This window comes from Delphinapterus leucas, chromosome 8 (assembly GCF_059928025.1).
Source record: "Delphinapterus leucas isolate spDelLeu-1000000601 "Yukka" chromosome 8, BTC_Dleu_Yukka2, whole genome shotgun sequence".
NCBI classification, from domain to species: Eukaryota; Metazoa; Chordata; class Mammalia; order Artiodactyla; family Monodontidae; genus Delphinapterus; species Delphinapterus leucas.
In genome coordinates, this window is record NC_143136.1 from 62518127 (window position 1) to 62537817 (window position 19691).

The 19691-nt window shown below is 37.1% G+C and overlaps 1 protein-coding gene across 2 annotated transcripts in view; it reads right to left on the bottom strand.

The window, feature by feature from the left end:
- The window catches only part of UBR3 (ubiquitin protein ligase E3 component n-recognin 3), a 254192-nt gene that overhangs the window by 150342 nt on the left and 84159 nt on the right, over positions 1-19691 (bottom strand). For both annotated transcript variants that reach the window (XM_089916715.1, XM_089916716.1), the window contains exons 12-19: positions 11327-11392; positions 11149-11238; positions 9862-9990; positions 9044-9096; positions 8810-8943; positions 8399-8483; positions 6679-6821; positions 4191-4287 (exon numbers count right to left, since the gene is read on the bottom strand). In XM_089916715.1, coding sequence (XP_089772841.1) covers positions 4191-4287; positions 6679-6821; positions 8399-8483; positions 8810-8943; positions 9044-9096; positions 9862-9990; positions 11149-11238; positions 11327-11392 — 797 coding nt within the window. The remainder of the gene's footprint in view (positions 1-4190; positions 4288-6678; positions 6822-8398; positions 8484-8809; positions 8944-9043; positions 9097-9861; positions 9991-11148; positions 11239-11326; positions 11393-19691) is intronic.

Consider the following 19691-nt stretch of genomic DNA (forward strand, 5'->3'; position numbering starts at 1 on the left):
TTGCAGATGACATGATACTATACATAGAAAATCCTAAAGAGGCTACCAGAAAACTACTAGAGCTAATCAATGAATTTGGTAAAGTAGCAGGATACAAAATTAATGCACAGAAATCTCTTGCATTCCTATACACTAATGATGAAAAATCTCAAAGAGATATTAAGGAAACACTCCCATTTACCACAGCAACAAAAAGAATAAAATACCTAGAAATAAACCTACCTAAGGAGAAAAAAGAACTGGATGCAGAAAACTATAATACACTGAGGAATGAAATTAAAGATGATATAAATAGATGGAGAGATACACCATATTCTTGGATTGGAAGAATCAACATTGTGAAAATGACTCTACTGCCCAAAGCAATCTACAGATTCAATGCAATCCCTATCAAACTGCCAATGGTATTTTTCACAGAACTAGAATAAAAAAATTCACAATTTGTATGGAAACACAAAAGACCCCGAATAGCCAAAGCAATCTTGAGAAAGAAAAACAGAGTTGGAGGAATCAGGCTGCCAGACTTCAGACTATACTACAAAGCTGCAGTAATAAGGACAGTATGGTACTGGCACAAAAAAAGAAATATAGATCAATGGAACAGGACAGAAAGCCCAGAGATAAACCACACACATATGGTCACCTTATTTTTGATAAAGGAGGCAAGAATGTACAATGGAGAAAAGACAGCCTCTTCAATAAGTGGTGCTGGGAAAACTGGACACCTATACGTAAAAGAATGAAATTAGAACACTCCCTAACACGATACACAAAAATAAACTCAAAATGGATTAAAGACCTAAATGTAAGGCCAGAGACTATAAAACTCTTAGAGGAAAACATAGACAGAACACTCTATGACAAATTACAGCAAGATCCTTTTTGACCCACCTCCTAGAGAAATGGAAATAAAAACAAAAATAAACAAATGGGACCTAATGAAACTTAAAATCTTTTGCACAGCAAAGGAAACCATAAACAAGATGAAAAGAAAACCCTCAGAATGGGAGAAAATATTTGCAAATCAAGCAACTGACAAAGGATTAATCTCTAAAATTTACAAGCAGCTCATGCAGCTCAATATCAAAAAAAAAACAAACAACCCAATCCAAAAATGGGCAGAGGACCTAAACAGACATTTCTCCAAAGAAGATTGCCAACAAACACATGAAAGGATGCTCAACCTCACTAATCATTAGAGAAATGCAAATCAAAACTACAATGAGGTATCACCTCACACCAGTCAGAATGGCCATCATCAATAAGTCTACAAACAATAAATGCTGGAGAGGGTGTGAAGAAAAGGGAACCCTCTTGCACTGTTGGTGGGAATGTAAATTGACACAGCCACTGTGGAGAACAGTATGGAGGGTCCTTAAAATACTAAAAATACGGCTTCCCTGGTGGTGCAGTGGTTGAGATTCTGCCTACCGATGCAGGGGACATGGGTTTGTGCCCCGGTCCGGGAAGATCCCACATGCTGTGGAGTGGCTGGGCCCGTGAGTCATGGCCGCTGAGCCTGAGCATCTGGAGCCTGTGCTCCACAACGGGAGAGGCCACAACAGTGAGAGGCCCGCGTACAGCAAAAAAAAAAAAAAAAAAAACTAAAGATGGAACTACCATACGACCCAGCAATCCCACTACTGGGCATATACCCTGAGAAAACCATAATTCAAAGAGTCATGTACCACAATGTTCACTGCAGCTCTATTTACAGTAGCCAGGACACGGAAGCAACCTAAGTGTCCATCGACAGATGAATGGGTAAAAAAGATGTGGCACATATATACAATGGAATATTACTCAGCCATAAAAAGAAACGAAATTGAGTTATTTGTACTGAGGTGGATGGACCTAGAATCTGTCATACAGAGTGAAGTAAGTCAGAAAGAGAAAAACAAATACCGTTTGCTAACACATATATATGGAATCTAAAAAACAAAACAAGAAAACAAAATGTTTTTGAAGAACCTAGGGGGAGGACAGGAATAAAGACGCAGACGTAGAGAATGGACCTGAGGACACAGGGAGGGGGAAGGGTAAGCTCGGACAAAGTGAGAGAGTGGCATGGACATATATACACTACCAAATGTAAAACAGATAGCTAGTAGGAAGCAGCCACATAGCACAGGGAGATCAGCTCGGTGCTTTGTGTCCACCTAGAGGGGTGGGATAGGGAGGGTGGGAGGGAGACGCAAGAGGAGTGGATATGGGGATATATGTATATGTATAGCTGATTCACTTTGTTATAAAGCAGAAACACACCATTGTAAAGCAGTTATATGCCGATAAAGATGTTAAAAAATAAAATTTTTTTAATGCTAAAAATAAAGACACAATAGCTTTAATTTACCTAATTATTTTTCTCTATAATTTTTCAAAACGCCTTTCTATTACCTTCTTGAAATAAAAAAGGATCACACTAAGTAAATCAGTTTTGCCACTTTTGTTCCTTAAAACTAAAATAAAATGCAAATGACCAACAGCCAATAAGCCCTACACTTTAGGCTTATTTCCCAGTTGTGTTATATTAAGAACTGAAACGGTCAATTATACAGTCATATAAGTGATATCACATAAAGGAAAAAGATTATATTTCATATACAAAATAAATTTCAAAAAAATTTAAGTTTTACATAGAAACAAACACATTCTTCACGGATATATTTATCTTAAATATACAAAATGTTGTATTAATATAATATTGCATATAAAATTTCAGAGATTATTTTATAAGAAAATGATTTTAATCTGAAGTTAAAGTGTATTTGTTATCTGTTATTATTCTTTTATTTAAATACACATTTCTTTAAACAAAGATTTTTAAACTGCCAAGAAACATCACAGCAATTCAGACATATTTCTAAGAAACTATACAGACATTGTACAGGAACTCAAAAGCCAAATGAGGAGAATGAGATTATGAGAAAAAATAGCAAAATAGGAAAGAGGAAAATTTAATAAAAATAGCTCTACAGATATGGTTTTCATTTTTCAGCATGAACTACTCAAATTTGTTTACTCAACAAATATATGCTGAATGTCTTTTTATATGCCAGCACTGAGATAGATTCTGAAGATATAAAAGAGACACAGAGACAAAAATATCTTCCCTCAAGGAACTAAGAGTCTAGTAAAAACCTACAAAGCAAACAAAGTTACAAAGCTACACGAAAAGCATAAAAAGAGGTTGCTAAGAAAGCAGAGAAAGGAGAATCTCAGACTATGTTCCCACGGGTTTTAGAGAAAGGTAGAAAGAGATGCTGAACTAAGTTTTGTTTTTCGTTTTTGTCTTTCTTGGGGTGGGGTGAGGGGAGGGGAGAATATGCTAAACTTCTACACTATAAACTTTCTTCAGAGGTATCTATGATGGTTCTTAAATTCAGCATATATCCATTACTGCAAAGTCTTGGCAAAAAGAAGTTTCAATTACACCCAATATCTGTATTTACACTTTGATGGTTATATGAACAAATATTTTCTCAAGATCAAAGACATTTATATCATCTTAAACTTGTTTTCAAAATGTTTAACTAAGCACAAATAAACTGAGCACAAATAAAAGGCGATATCCTATAATGTTCAGCAATAGATTAACTATTTAATGTTTAAAAATAGGAGGAAATAATACATTAAAAAATAGTCTACGACAATAATATATAAAACTGAATTCTCCATTAAAAAGATATCCTTCAAAATTTTTCGGCAATTATCAACATTTTAACTACTTTGTTAAATATTTACAAATAAAATTCATTTTACTTTGGCTGTTTTCCCAGTTGTCAAGAACACAGCAATATTACCACATTTTTTGTACCTACCCATCATCTCTGACATCAGACAATTTTAGTCTCTTAACTTGTGCCTCCTCTACTGCTTTAAAAGTAGAACAACACAAAACCAAGCTTTGAATTCTCCTGGTCAAAGAGCAACTAAATAAGTTTGTTATTTTTTTACATTTATTTGTGATGTTTTATAAAATTTATTTTTATCAGATTAATGTCAGGTTTTTGGATCAAGATCTTGAGAACATAAATCTCAGCCAGATTATTTTTTTAATCTTAAAATATTTTCTCCTCTAAAGATTGAGTATATTTTAATGAGAGCATATCACATTTGTGTTATAACTGAAATTTTTCTCTATAAACACAAGATATCCATTATTTTACTGACTAACATAACGTACTTACAATGCTGTGTATCTGTCCATTGCAGACTGCACGTCTCTACGGTAAACTGTTCGAAGAATGACCATGACGGGGTCAAACTCATGATCCCAGACTTCAGCTATTATTCAAAAGAGAGTAGAAACAAAACACTGACTTCTTAGGAATAAAGTCAATCTCTAATGACTAATTACATTTAAGTATATCTTATATTTAAAAGATGGGAAAGTTTAATTTGAGTATATATTTGCCTTAATAAGCTTGATGCAATGACCACTTTTCTAAATCAAAAATCATTATTTCGTCACTATAATGTTCTCTTAAGTTCAGCAAGGACTAGTGAGCAAGAAGCTTTATAATGTGATAACGCCTCACCATAAAAGTTTAGCTCACTTTTTTTTGTAAAGTGCCAATGAGAAAGTAAGAAACACAATGCATTAGCATTTTTGAAAGTATTCGAAGATAAAAATGTGAAAGCTGGATTAAAAAATTAATGAGCCACTGATTTTCAAGAGCTTAGTTTATAAACACTTTTTGGTTTATAAAACATTTGTTCTTTTGCTATAATTGATCTCCTTACCTTCTCCACAATTAGGAACCATTATCCCATGTGTGGTATATGTACAATTGGTGGTACACAAGATGATTTTAAGTATTAAGTGCACAAAGCTTATGTTAATAGCTATATAATTACATTAACGTGTACTAGAAAATTGCACATTGCAAATAAAACCTGTGATCTCACTAATAATCATGCTTAGGATGAGAATTCTTAACATTTCTTAACATTTGAACCTTAAGCATCTCTACACATCTACTATAATTTCAACTTTCTGGCATTAAAAAAAAAATGTTAACAACTGTCCCTATTTCATGGAACAGGCCATCTTAAATTATCATAAGTATGATTTAAGATCCTTAAGATAGGCCTTCAAAAAGCCACAGAACCTTTGTTATTAATTCTATTATCTGTTTTTGTCAGAATTATAAAACCATTGAAATGGAAGAAAACTTCAGTGATTAACTAACTGGTCCAGGAGGCTTCAGTGTTCCAAGAAGTTGGATTTCAACAGAGATTTACCAGGAGCCACTTTAGGAGCAAGGAGATGGTAAAACAGATGAGAAGCTATGTCCACTAACCACACTCACTTTAACAAGAGTAGGTTTGCTTTTACTGCTTTTGTATAACAGATTCACTTAAGGCTCAGTTCCCCCAAACTAAAGGCTTACCTTAAACACTTTTTTAAAAAGCTTAAAAAACACTCATCTATTCCAACTCACTCATTTTACAAATAAGAAGTTAAATCCAAAGATAAAACACTGACTTTCTCAATATCGCACAACTGGCTAATACAACTCAGTACTGCATCTGAATATGACACCCAATTTCTTGATTCTAATCTTCAAATATCCAGTGCTCTGTCTCAGTGTCTCAAACTTAACTGTGTGTGACAATCATCCTTTAGAGCTTGGTAAAAAAGCAGGTTTCCAGAATTAATCCCCAGAGATCTGGATAAGAGCAGATTGGGGTTGAGGCATAGGAACCTGTATTTTAATAAGGACCGCGAATGGGTGACACAGATTATGCTCACATCACACTTTATTAATAAGCACTGCATTATACAAGAACATCACTCTACTTCTAAGCTCATCTAAATTTTAGATACAAAGTGTTCTCTACAATAAAGAAATACTGTGCTTTTTCTTTAATGGAATACATTCCAACCAGAGACTCTGGATTATTCTTGCTACCTTTGTGAACTCTCTGAAAAATCACACATGATAAGGTTTATTTTCGTGTGTTTTACCAAACATGGTACATGCTATTTACAACTACAAAGTGGGCATCAGTTTTTCACTTAGACAATGAGTGCTGAGGGGGGCAAGAAGCATGTAACTGCTACTTCCTTCAAAATTTTAACTTAGATTAATGAAAATGTGAAAGAGAAGAAGAAAAGACCATGAATCAGGATTCCACCTACTTCTGGCTTTTGTCAAGCATGTCATCTACAAATCCAGGGGGAAAACTTTAGAAAACCAACCACTTACAGAAAAGGTTTCTATGTATTTACACAGGTTCAAAATGTATGAGAATGTTATCAGTATTCCACATAGATTTTAACTGTTTCAAGTTAAAATTTGGGTAGTGAGAACTATTTCAAAATCAAATTTAAAGGGCAAATACATTCAGAATGTTTGTAAGTATATATTTTGCTTCATAATTTCTGGTTCATTTACAGTTCATTCACTTACAAAAATAAACTGGAGTTCATATATAAAGTTCCTTTTATAATTCAGAGTCATCTAAGAAGTCTTATTATAATATAAACCATAGGTTTGTAAATAAATGGAACCAGTATCACTGTACACCATAAAAGACAAACATACATCTATAAGAAAGTTGAGGGGAAAAACCAAAGCTGAACAAATAAAAGGCAAACATTTTGTTTCAATATACACAATGAACCTTCAGAAAACTGATATCTGAAAAAACACATTTATATAAACATACCTTTAGGAGTATACATGCCTTGTTGCATAGAACCTCCAGGTTCAAAAACAGGAGCCTTAAAATCAGCTACAGCTGATAAAACTGATTCAAAGCTATAACTTCCTGGAATAATGCCACTTTTGGGATTTGGATTTTCTGGAATATGATGTATGTGTCAAGAAAAAAATTAATAACTAAAAGTCAGATACTTAATCTTACCAAGGTATTCTAGTTTCTAACTTCCTTTGCTAAAATATGCAGAGTAATTGGCTGTAATACATAAAGTCGGCCACAAGAGGGCTATATAATACAACAGTTCAATAATAACTTTTTATTAACTGTGAATTAAGATAGCTTAATCTAGAAGCCTACTAATAAATTACATGCTGAAGTAGCTCTGAAGTATATTTCCCCCAAAACAAATTAATACAGTTTCAGGAAATGAAAAAAAATACTTTTAAAATTAATCTCCATTTTCATCCTTTTGCAAATAAAGTTGTAATTTCCCTTAGAAAATCAAACACAGTATACTAAAAATCAGCCCAGATTTTTATGAGCAAAGATTATTTTTCCAAAAACACAAAATGTCATCCTCAAAATAAGAAGGAAAAAGATACTAAGCAAATTTTTTAAAAAGAAGAAAACCACAAAGATTCTTTTCTCTTGGTTTCACATTAAAGCTACATAATTCTTCTAAATTCAAAGTTACAGAGAATGCTTTTGCTCTTTTGCAGCACTAATACACAGTATATAATGGCTGAATGAAATCATCAAACAGTATCAAATTGTTGGCTGCTTAAGAAAATCTTCAAGGTTATCAAATAGGCATTTCTAATAGGAGCTATTTCACAAAATTTAGCCAATTATTTCAAACATAGTCATAATGTACAAATTAAATTTAGTCAAAAATTCACAAATAAATTTTATCACAAAATAACATGATGATCTTTGTCTAAAATTTTATAAACAATAAATCAAAAAATAATAAAGTGTCCATTGTATGCTCAGTCTTACACAGAGAACCATAAGTTTTAAAAGTTTGTAGACAACAGTCTTTGCCTTTAAAAACCTCTTGGTTTAAAACTGAATTCTAAGAAAAAAATCCTCAGAATGTTTAAAGCTCTGGTAATAATAATGATAAGATATACCTCTAAATTTTAACCATGAATTCCAGCCTGGCTATAGAGATAAAGTAGACCTAGCTGCCTTTCACCAAGTGTCCAGCTCCCTTTCACTATTGCTGTCCTTAAAGGTCAGATCCTGGGGTGCCCAGAGCCACCAGTCCTGATGCCTAACCAAGGTCTAATAAGAGTACCCTGAGGGCTTCCCTGGTGGCGCAGCGGTTGAGAGTCCGCCTGCCGATGCAGGGGACACAGGTTCGTGCCCCAGTCCGGGAAGATCCCACATGCCATGGAGTGGCTGGGCCCGTGGGCCATGGCCGTTGAGCCTGCGCGTCCGGAGCCTGTGCTCCACAACGAGAGAGGCCACAACAGTGAGAGGCCCGCGTGCCGGAAAAAAAAAAAAAAAAAAAAAAGAGTACCCTGAGAGACGACAGAGACAAAAAAATCTACCAGTGGTCTTGAACACAGAATTGAACAAACAGTTGGAGTTTTTCTCCATATTATTTTTCAACTTCAAAAAAAACCATTTTAATCAAAAAGTGATATATCTCTAATCCATGAATATTACTTACAACTTAGATCCTGCAACTAACAGAAAATTAAACTTTTAAAAGGATATGAGGTCCAGCAATGAACTATGTGTTCTGTCATTCATACACAGCTGGGCTACCATCTCTGCTCTGAGAATCTCATCATCAGACATTCCTAAAATTAAAAATAGAATTAATAAATCTGAATATCTATATATTATAAAGAAACAACTTACCACACAATTTATTAAGCGTAAATACCAAAAATGAGATGCTTCCAAATTTAAAGAGCAAAGAATACAATGCCCCAATATAACCTGCAGTTTAACTACCCTGATATTTGCAGTTCCCTTAAGGGGTTTTTTAAAGGATATTCTAAAAGGAGTGTCAACGGTAATACATCCTTTCCTTTTTTTCCATAAGCCAGTTACTACCACAAGGAGAGGGGAGGAAACGGAGGTTAATAGTTAATACGCAAGTATTTGTATTAGTGCTTTTTACCTAAATGTAAACGAAGACTCAAAAGAATCACAAGAAATGTAAGAGCGCCTTCTAACATGGATCTCTCATGCTCTGCATCAAGTACTGTGTTTTGATGTTGTGAAGCCATTGTCAACAAATCCACTACCTTAAATCTATTAAAAAAATATTTGAGACAGATTTTTTAAAGTTAAAACAAAATTAGTTTAAATTCCAAATACTTCCTAATACCTGTCTTAATAAAATTATGCTTACCTTTCAAAGACAGATGAAATAAAATAATCTGGATCAAGTCTAGATGCACAAACCTTTAAAAGACAAAAAATAAAACCCACAATCTTTATTTCTCAATATTCAGTTTTACTTCTTTTTTTCTTTTTCCAGCCACGCCACGCGGCTTGCAGGATCTTAGTCCCCCAACCAGGGATTGAACCAGGGCCACAGCAGGGAAAACACCAAGTCTTAACCACTGGACTGCCAGGGATTTCCCCAATTTTACTTCTTGTGTTAATCATGTTTTTTATTTTCTGTATCTTCTGATGTTCTGGCATCTAGGGGGGCCCTACAGACCAGGAGAGAAACTACCCTTCTAAAGGCTAGCTAATTCCAAAAGATAGTAAACAGCTTACCTGGGAGCAAGTCTCTCATATGCAAGTCCCTCATGCCCTTTATTTAACTCACATACCAAGCCAATATTCCCCCTGGCCCCCTGCCCAAGGCAGGTACCAGATAGCCTTTATGCCCCAGAGCCCACCAAAATTATTCAAACTAGCCAATCCTAAACTACTTCCCCTGCCCTGCCTTGTCGTTCCTATGGAAACCCCAATAAAGCTTCTGGTCTAGGATTTCCCCTCACTCCTCCTTCTGCCTCCTGACCAAAATCTAACGCTTCCCCTCTGGTCCTGCGTAGTGTGGCATGCCCCCTTCCTTTGGAAATTATAAGTAATAAAATTCTTCTTTCAATAGCACTGACCTCTCCATGTCATCATTTAGTCACCTCTATAAATTAAAATCCCACAGGTACAAATGAGATACTTCTAAAGTACAACATCTGCACCATCAAGTTGGCTTACCTGTAATAGGTAAATGTCAGGATCAATCATGGAATTACAGAAATGAGACTGGACATAGGTCATGGCTTGTCCTTTGATTTGCAGACCATTTCTTACCCACATATTGCTATGGATTTCGGCAAGACTTGCCTAGTAAAACAAAAATTAAGCAAATTGGACAAAGAAGTCATCTAAAGTCAACCTTTATAAAATCATGTTACAATAAACAATCATTTCAAAATATTTTATAACTTAATCACAGCATAAGCCTGACATTCTGTCCAATGTTTAAGATATTCAATTCAAATATATAATTTTAAATTTTATGATGATCATTATATCTTATACAGTCCCTTCTTCTGGAGTTTATACATGAGTTAGTTTTCCATGATGACTCCTGGATACATTTATAACAATATTCACTGAAATCTTTAATGAGGAATCACTGACGATTACATTTAACTTTTTCCTCTTCAAAAAAGAAAATACATAATGCTTAAAGAAACACAGGAATAAGCATCAAACAAGCTAACTGTTCACTGTTCAACATCAATGAATATAATCTATGTCTTTAATTCACCCTAACTCAACCTTCAATCTAGTCATTTTCTAAAGTCTGGCAAGAGCAGATCAGATTAGAATAAATTTTCTTATTATATTAATATTTAATTCTTCATGTATTTATGTCCTGTATCAACTAAAACTAAGCACAGTCATAACTTCATCTCTTATTTGTTCCTAACTCCCAGAGGTAAAGTTCAATAATGGTTAACAAATCTAAAATTTCCAGGAAAAATAAACTGAAGTGCAAATCCCTCTAATGTATATAAAAGGTGGTCCACAAAATCACAGTGTTAGAAATGAAAGAAACCGCAGTGCATATGTAGGCTAATTCTTCTCTCTTTTCTCTCCTCTCACTTTATAGATGGGGAAACTAAGAATCAAGTAGATAAATCACTCCAAACAACATAGATAATAAAATAGTGGTGGCACCAAGGCTAGAATTTGCTGGGTCTCCTGACTCCCAAAACAGTGGTGTAGTATGTTAAACCCCCCCATAAATAAATATAGTGAAAAGAATTCCTGGGGAAATTATAACTAAATGTAAATCTCATTAAATATATATATATATATATATATATATATATATATATATATATATAATCTGGCAAAAATACAAAAAACTAAATTTTTTTTAAAATTTCAAACATTTTGGCTATAATAACAATGATAAAGGCATACAAATAAAATAAAGGAAGAGTCACTTAACCAAGGAACTCAAAACCTTTTAAAAGCCTGAAAACATACCTGAATTTGGAGTGGATGAATCATTAGTTTCATTAACATTTCCTGATCTGGTAAAACAGAATCCAAATCTAGTTCTTGACATTTCACAGCCTAAAAATTATGATAAAAAATGTTACTAATTCAATACATAATTCCCAATATTCAAAAAACAAACAAAGTTGTTTAATGACACTCTTACCTTACTCAAAAACATAGCATAATAACGATGTAGTGGCAGATGAAAAGTGACTTGGTTAGGTGCTGGCTGGAAATAAACAAACAAAATCCACAAATCAAAGAATCCTTTACCGAGTTCAAAGAAGGTTTTAAAATGCTAAAACCACACTTTCACCTTGATTTATTCCCCTATACTTTCTAATAAAAAAGTACAATTTTAAGGGCTTCCCTGGTGGTGCAGTGGTTGAGAGTCCACCTGCCGATGCAGGGGACACGGGTTCGTGCCCCGGTCTGGGAAGATCCCACATGCCGCGGAGCGGCTAGGCCTGTGACCCAAGGCCGCTGAGCCTGCGCGTCCGGAGCCTGTGCTCCGCAACGGGAGAGGCCACAACAGTGAGAGGCCCGCGTACCGCAAAAAAAAAAAAAAAAGTACAATTTTAGAAGTTATAGCCTTAAAAACCCACTGTAGATAAAATTATTCTATTTTAAATGTAAGTTACTTAAAGGCAGAAACTGTATACTCCTCAACGTTGAATCCTCTGAAGCATCTAGCCCAGAGCAAGGGATGGAATAGATTTCCCTTTACAGTACGCCATTTGGGAATCTTCAAATGCATGCATACCAAACATGACGATAGTAACAAGAACAATAATTACAGCTAACATTCACCGAGCACTTCCTATGTGCCGGTCACTGTGCTAATAAGCACTTTATTCAGACTTAATTTAATCCTAGGAGAACCCAACGGGGTAGAAACTGAATATTCCATTTTATAAATAGGGAAATTCAAGTTTAAAAAACTTAAGTAACTTCCTAAAGTTAACAAGTAGTGAACTGAAAAGCTAGCCTGAACTCCGCTGTTATATTCAGAACGGTAAGAGGCTCTGACTACAGCCCTAAACTGAGGTGCAGTTAAAAGGCTTACCTAGTTGGGTGAGATGCTCCCCATATCAGTGGTGAACACACAGTTTCTGTAGGAAAGCTTAGTACAGTATATATCAAAGACCTCTGGTATCCTTGTGAATACTATAAAAACTGTATTTTAAATCTGTGACTCCCATGGGTCACGCTATCACTACAGGGAAAAAGTACAACACAGTTGTCCTTCTCAAACAGACGAGAAAAATTAAAAGGTATTATTTGTTTTTAATGCTTCCATAAGTTTTTAGTAAAGTTTTCTCCTGTTAAAAAGTTTTACCCCAAACACTCAAATACCAGTATAGAGTTATAAAGATGTGCAATATGTCCCCATCCCTGAAACAGTTTTTTCCAAAACCGATATGAGAAAAAGATCTTCCTCAACATGTGAATAAATGTCTAAAGAAAGTTGTTCTAATAAATAAACGTTTGGCTTCCATAAAAAGGAAGGAATTTCTGACACATGCTGCAATATGGATGAACCTTCAAGACATTATGCTAAGTGAAATACGCCAGTCACAAAAATAGATATACTGGATGATTCCACTTATATGAGGTACTTACAGTACCTTACAGAGACATGAAGTATAATGATGTTGTCAGAGGCTGGGGGGAAGGGAAAATGGGGAGTTTATTGGGTATAGAGTTTCAGTTTTGCAAAACAAAAAGTTCTGGAGGTTGGGTGCACAACAATGTGAATATACTACTGAACTGTATACTTTAAAAAAGGTTAATAAGATGGTAAATTTTATTTTATGTGCATTTTACCACAATCAAAAATAAAATAAGTTTGCCCTCCATTACTATAATCATTTTAGTAACATAAACTATACTAACTAGCTAAATCAGAATCTCCTTCCATTTCCTTTGAAGGCAGGCATCAAGAACAGTGGTTAAGAGCAGACTCTTAAAAGCTGGATTTGCAGGAGTTCAAATCCTGATTCTGCCACCTACAGCTGTAAAACTGTGAGCAAGTTACTTAACTTCTCTGTGTCTAAGTTGCCTGACCTGTAAAGTGGTATGATAATAAGCAGTTGGATGGCTGTGAGGATGAAGTAAGGGAACATAGTACCCAACACACATTTCTATTAATTACTAAGCCATAGACTCTATCTTGTCTTTTAAGGCTTGAGCATATGCTAAACACACATTCTTCTACAGTGTTATATTCCATAATCCCCTCTTGTCCAACATCACAAATTAGTCACTTGAAAAACTCTTCTTCCACTCCTTCCATATATACTGAGGTGGTCCTCAGATTCCATTCTTAGCTTTCTACTCTTCTCATTCTAGGTGACTTTATCCAGTTCATAGCTTCAATTGCCAACCCAAGATGACTCCCAATTCTCAGCAGAAATCTCACTCCTGAACTCCAAACCCTACATTCAAGTGTTTAAGTCCCGTGGGGACCACAAATACACTGTGTCCAAACCAAACTCAGCATCTCTGCCCTAAAACTCAATCCTCCTCAATGTTTCTTCTCCAAATTCCCAGTAATACAAATCTGAAATGTAGACTCCTTCCTTCTCTCAAACCTCCTACCTTTCATAAGGCACCAAAGTGTGTCTGATTTTCTAAGTACCTCTTAACTTTACTTCCTCCTCTCTTTCCATACTGCCCCTAACTAACCTTAGCTCAGGCCCTCAACATTTAGTGCCTAGATTTCAGTGCTAGCCTTTGCTTCTATTCTTACCCTCTGTAAGAAACTTTCTGTGGTATCTGCCTAGCTCACAACCTTCCCCATTTCTCAGAATGTCCCTTCCTACACCACCTTCCAAATACATACACACAGGGACTGGAGGCTGACAGTCAAGGTACAGTAGCCACATCTGACTGGATCAGGGCAGGAGATACCTAACCCATCGTGGGCAATGAGGTTCTCTCTTCACTTGAAAATTGAACTAGATTTAAAGACATCTGCAGAGTCTTGGAGTATGGCTGAAACTGCAATATTAGGCAACTGTAGAAGGTAATATTTAACCACATAGGCAAAAAAGCACAGAAAACCAATCCACAGAAAGGGAAGAAAAAATGAGGCAGAAAGGCCAAAGCAAAAGCAAGAGACAGGAGTTCCTGTTCAGCTTTCCACTCAGTTCCTGAAGTCCAGGTGCCATAAGATCCCTGAAAGACCTCTCTGTACTCATAATAAATTATTCCTCCTTTAAATTAGGCTGCCTCAAAAATGTTTTTTCCTTGTATTCAAAAGAACCTTAATTAGTACATCTATTTAAACCTTGATATATTGCCAGGAGGTGGTCTTACCAAAACATTAATTTAACCTTGTACTTCTCCATTCATCATCTTTTAATGGCTCCCTATAGTTTTAACTTCCTTTAACCTTCTGACTCTTGAGAGACAGGGCTTACCTCTCCAGCCCATCTCCTGTCATATAAACTCATGCACCATAGGTAATGCCTTTGTATATGCCTTTCCCTCTGCCTCAAATACTATACATCCTTGTTCCCACTGGATTAACATACCTTTAAGACTTTGCTGAAGTGACATTTCTGCTAGGAAGTTTTTCCTGAGTCCCTCAGGGTAAATCAGATGCTCCATTCTTATTCTCCTCCATAGCACCCTGGTCACAACTTTACAGAAGCCCTCTGATCAAATTAGCCATTTATTTGTCTTCCATTTCCTTAAATTAGGCACCATTTCATCACTGTATCCCCAGTGCTTAGAATACAGTAAACATTCGATAAATATTTGCTGGATGAACACATGTTCTACTTCAATCTTTTTTTTTTTTTTTTTTTTTTTTTTTGCGGTATGCGGGCCTCTCACTGCTGTGGCCTTTCCCGTTGCGGAGCACAGGCTCTGGACGCGCAGGCTCAGTGGCCATGGCTCACGGGCCCAGCCGCTCCGCGGCATGTGGGATCTTCCCGGACCGGGGCACGAACTCGTGTCCCCTGCATCGGCAGGCAGACCCTCAACCACTGCGCCACCAGGGAAGCCCTACTTCAATCTTATAAGAGACGGCTCTAAACAAACCACTCTGCTATATACTCATACATGTTGCTATATACTCATAAATGTTGCTCTGCTACATACTCATAAATGATATTCAGTATTTGAGGATTCTTAAATGGCCTGTACTTTGGGAAAATTTATTCCATCCTGTGTTTCTAAGTGACTAATTGATTTGGCTTAATCCAGTTCAAAAAAATATTATTTGCTTATTCTGTGCTGGATTACTGCAATAACTTCTGACCTCCACTCTCAAGGCTGAAAGAAGAACAAATATTTATCACACATGAAATATGTGCCACTTAGTCAATCCTCATTGGCTAATATTATTATCTTAAATAAACAGATGAGGAGATGGACTCAGCAATGCTTTAAAAAAAACCAAAAACTGTCCAAGACCAAGATCACATAGTGTCCACTCAGGTATGCCTGACTCTAAAGCTCCTTCCACTGCCAAAGCCAGTACAGTTGAAATACGACCAGACAAGAAGTTGAGAGACATGGGATCTGGACCCAGAAATACCAGGAGTTTGCTATACAACTAGAGGCAAGTTATTTAATATCTCTGCATCTCCATTTTACATCTGAAAAAAGGGAGTGATAATAACACCTTCCCTACTTCACAGGGTTGTTTTGAGAAACAAATATATCAAAGCACTTTAAGAAGGAAGAAACTTTTAAACATCGTGAAAGATATATTGGTTGATTCGTTAAATTCTATACTTATTTTCTTTTCTATTAAAAATCTATATAAATTTTTGCAACATTCGGGACTTCCCTGGTGGTCCAGTGGTTAAGACTAAACGCTCCCAATGCAGGGGGCCCAGGTTCGATTCCTGGTCAGGGAACTAGATCCCACATGCCACAACTAAAGATCCCACATGTCACGACGAAGATCCCACATGATGCAACTAAGACCCAGTGCAGTCAAATAAAAAAATAAATATTTTTTAAAATTTTGTTTACAACATTCAATATCTTCCTAAAATATTTCTGTGTAAAAAACAAAAATAGTGGGGCTTCCCTGGTGGCACAGTGGTTAAGAATCTGCCTGCCAGGCTCCCTGACTTCAGACTATACTACAAAGCTACAGTAATCAAGACAGTATGGCACTGGCACAAAAACAGAAATATAGATCAATTGAACAGGATAGAAAGCCCAGAGATAAACCCATGCACATATGGTCACCTTATCTTTGATAAAGGAGGCAGGAATATACAGTGGAGAAAGGACAGCCTCTTCAATAAGTGGTGCTGGGAAAACTGGACAGCTACATGTAAAAGTGTGCGATTAGATCACTCCCTAACACCATACACAAAAATAAGCTCAAAATGGATTAAAGACCTAAATGTAAGGCCAGAAACTATCAAACTCTTAGAGGAAAATATAGGCAGAACACTCTATGACATAAATCACAGCAAGATCCTTTTTGACCCACCTCCTAGAGAAATGGAAATAAAAACAAAAATAAACAAATGAAACTTCAAAGCTTTTGCACAGCAAAGGAAACCATAAACAAGACCAAAAGACAGCCCTCAGAATGGGAGAAAATATTTGCAAATGAAGCAACTGACAAAGGATTCATCTCCAAAATTTACAAGCAGCTCATGCAGCTGAATAACAAAAAAACAAACAACCCAATCCAAAAATGGGCAGAAGACCTAAATAGACATTTCTCCAAAGAAGATATACAGACTGCCAACAAACACATGAAAGAATGCTCAACATCATTAATCATTAGAGAAATGCAAATCAAAACTACAATGAGGGCTTCCCTGGTGGCGCAGTGGTTGAGAGTCCGCCTGCCGATGCAGGGGACGTGGGTTCATGCCATGAGCTGTGGCCACTGGGACTGCACATCCGGAGCCTGTGCTCCGCAGCAAGAGAGGCCGCAACAGTGAGAGGCCCGCGTACGGCAAAAAAAAAAAAAAAAAAAAAAAAATTACAATGAGATATCATCTCACACCAGTCAGAATGGCCATCATCAAAAAATCTAGAAACAATAAATGCTGGAGAGGGTGTGGAAAAAAGGGAACACTCTTGCACTGCTGGTGGGAATGTGAATTGGTACAGCCACTACGGAGAACAGTATGGACGTTCCTTAAAAAACTACAAATAGAACTACCATATGACCCAGCAATCCCACTACTGGGCATATACCCTGAGAACACCATAATTCAGAAAGAGTCATGTACCAAAATGTTCACTGCAGCTCTATTTACAATAGCCAGGAGATGGAAACAACCTAAGTGTCCATCATCGGATGAATGGATAAAGAAGATGTAGCACATATATACAATGGAATATTACTCAGCCATAAAAAGAACCGAAATTGAGCTATTTGTAATGAGGTGGATGGACCTAGAGTCTGTCACACAGAGTGAAGTAAGTCAGAAAGAGAAAGACAAATACCGTATGCTAACACATATATATGGAATTTAAGAAAAAAAAATGTCATGAAGAACCTAGGCGTAAGACAGGAATAAAGACACAGACCTACTAGAGAAGGGACTTGAGGATATGGGGAGGGGGAAGGGTAAGCTGTGACAAAGCGAGAGAGTGGCATGGACATATACACACTACCAAACGTAAAATAGATAGCTAGTGGAAAGCAGCCGCATAGCACAGGGAGATCAGCTTGGTGCTTTGTGACCACCTACAGGGGTGGGATAGGGAGGGTGGGAGGGAGGGAGATGCAAGAGGGAAGAGATATGGGAACATATGTATATATATAACTGATTCACTTTGTTATAAAGCAGAAACTAACACACCATTGTAAAGCAATTATACTCCAATAAAGATGTAAAAAAAAAAAAAAGAATCCGCCTGCCAATGCAGAGGACACGGGTTCAAGCCCTGGTCCAGGAAGATCCCACATGCCATGGAGCAACTAAGCCCGTGCGCCACAACTACTGAGCCTGCGTTCTAGAGCCCACGAGCCACAACTATTGAGCCCACACACCAGAACTACAGAAGCCCACGCACCTAGAGCCCGTGCTGCGCAATGAGAGAAGCCACCGCAATGAGAAGCCCACACAATGAAGAGTAGCCCCTGCTCACCACAGCCAGAGAAAGCCTGCATGCAGCAACGAAGACCCAACACAGCCAAAAATAAATAAATAAATTAAAAAATATATGTGTGTGTGTGTATATATATACACACATACACACACACACTATTTCCTTGAATTAAACTGTTCTGTATCCCATACTTGATTCTAACTATCCGTAAATCCACCCCAAGTTCAACCGTGGATTAATTTCATGTCAAATACTACCTAACCCTCTGTGTGTAATGATAATTTTCCCCTAGTTCAATCTTCCTGTTGTCTTAGTGATGCCACCATTTCAACAATAACTCCTAAAGTTTCAAATACTAATGAGAATTGGACTGAGAGAAGCTCCAGCTGAAGCCCCAGCTGACGGACTAATCCTCGACAGGGTGAAGAAATAGTGAAGCAGGTTAAAAGCAGGATGGAGCTCTGTGGAGAATGGAGAATGTTTTCTTTAAAGACTGACTCATTACCATTTATATAAATAAAGCTTAAGCTTAAGTACCAACATTTAGACAAGATAAGAATCGGTGATTTGGTGGAGGCAGAATCAGAATCCAAATGGACACAATGGCCAGGTTGAAGGCTAAAGGCAGGCACAAATATTGGAGGAGGGGTCATCAGGGATGGAAGATAAATTAGTTTGAGGCAGGAAGGATGAGAGTTAAAGACAGTAGGAGGCTCTTCCCTTCATAAATAATTCAGTCCTAAAGCCACTGCGGGGGAGGTGTTAAGAGGTGAAATAAACCAAAATAGGCATCTATAGGTGAGGAGCCTGAAAAGGGATATCAGAGCCCAGGGTGAGGAGGACAACTGTGTGTGCTGGGGCGGGGTGGGGGGAAATGTCAGTGGTTTTCCAGGGTGAAGAGCATCTACACAGAAGTGGGCTGTGGCCCGGCATATGGAGTCAGGGCATCCACACAGCAGGGCAGCCCAGTATACTATGTCAGAGCCAATCAGGGTGAGGAGAGTGGGGACTGACCAGGGATGAGAAGCCAGAGCCTGACAGAGGTAAAGAGGGCAATGACACAGGGCGCCAGCCTGGAATAAGGAATCAAAATTCAAGCAAGGTGAGGAGATTACTCACGGGTGGAAAGGACCCAGTATGGGGCATCAGAGCCAAAGCAGGATGAGGAGGGCAGCCAGAATGAAGACATGCCTGGTGTGGGAATTCAAAGCACACATAGGGCAAGAAGGATTCTTCACAGAAGGGTAGTCCAAGGTGGGGAGTTGGAGCCCAAGTGGGACAAGGAGGGTGTCCATATGTAGGGCAGGGTGGGGGACAGAATGTAGGGAGAAGAGGGCATCCATGCAGGGGAAAAGGAGGTAACTGATATGAGAAATTGGTTCTATATAAGAGGATTGGTCAAAGAAATAAATATATTAAGGATAATGGAAGCCAGGTTTTTCACTGTTAGAGAAAACTAGAATAAGTCCTATGCTATACTG